Below are 947 nucleotides of genomic sequence, written 5' to 3' on the forward strand. Positions count from 1 at the left end.
TTTTATTTTTTTTTTATTTTTTTATTTTTATTTCTATTTTTTTTTTTAAATGTAAAAAACATGAAAATTTGTATGTGGGAATAGCAGATTTTTTTAAAAAAATAAAGATTAACAAAAAAAAATAAAACAAAAAATAAAAAATAAAAATACTAACCTTATCTTATCGCTTGTGATTCGGCACCTTCTGCTGCGGCCACGTGTGCGCTCGCTCTCTGCAGCCGCCTACCTTCGCCTTCTCCGCCTCTTCTCTTCTTGCTGTGGCCAGCTCCTCCAGCAACTCTGCCACCTTCACCTTCACCTCCAGTAGCACAGCTGCTGTTGCTGCCGGCCCTTCTCCTCCTCTGCTGCCACCTCTACAGTTTCTCTTTCGTCATCTCTCTCGACGGAGCCATGGTAGCCGTGGAGTCTGTGCAGTGCTTCGGACGCAAGAAGACAGCGGTGGCGGTGTGCCACTGTAAGCGAGGGCGGGGTTTGATCAAGATCAATGGGTGCCCGATCGAGCTTGTGGAGGCCGAGATCCTGCGCTACAAGGCGTTTGAGCCTGTGCTGCTGCTGGGGTGCAGTCGCTTCGCGGGCGTGGACATGCGCATCAGAGTTCGCGGGGGAGGCCACGCCTCGCAGATCTATGCCATCCGCCAGGCCATCGCCAAGGCCCTGGTCGCCTTCTACCAGAAGTTCGTTGACGCCTTCGCTGCCGGAAGCTAGCCACCACCTCTCCTTCGCCTTCGCTGACTCCTTCGCCGCCAGCTACCGGCCTCGCCTCCTTCGCTGACTCACCTTCTTTGCTACAGCCGCCTTCTCTTCATCTAAGCTAGGAGCTTGCGCTACCGGCTTCGCCTCCTTCGTTGGCTCACCTTCTTCGCTACAGCCGCCTTCTCTTCATCTAGGAGCTTGCGCTCACCTCTCTCAATCCCAAAGCATGCACACATACAACATGGAAGCTTTAA

At 51.6% G+C, this 947-nt stretch overlaps 1 protein-coding gene across 1 annotated transcript; it reads left to right on the forward strand.

The window, feature by feature from the left end:
* Positions 1-354: 354 nt before the first annotated feature.
* On the forward strand, positions 355-705 carry LOC147636556 (small ribosomal subunit protein uS9-like). Its single transcript, XM_086799939.1, has one exon. It carries the CDS (start codon positions 391-393, stop codon positions 703-705), a length of 315 nt encoding a protein of 104 aa, XP_086656065.1. The 5' UTR covers positions 355-390.
* The last annotated feature ends 242 nt before the right edge of the window (positions 706-947 follow it).

The sequence above is a fragment of the Cibotium barometz genome, chromosome 7 (genome assembly GCF_041138505.1).
Source record: "Cibotium barometz isolate CiBa-2024 chromosome 7, ASM4113850v1, whole genome shotgun sequence".
Taxonomy (NCBI): domain Eukaryota; kingdom Viridiplantae; phylum Streptophyta; class Polypodiopsida; order Cyatheales; family Cibotiaceae; genus Cibotium; species Cibotium barometz.

Coding starts and splice junctions, on each gene's coding strand:
- LOC147636556 (XM_086799939.1), top strand. CDS start 391: ATGGTAGCCGTGGAGTCTGTGCAGTGCTTCGGACGCAAGAAGACAGCG.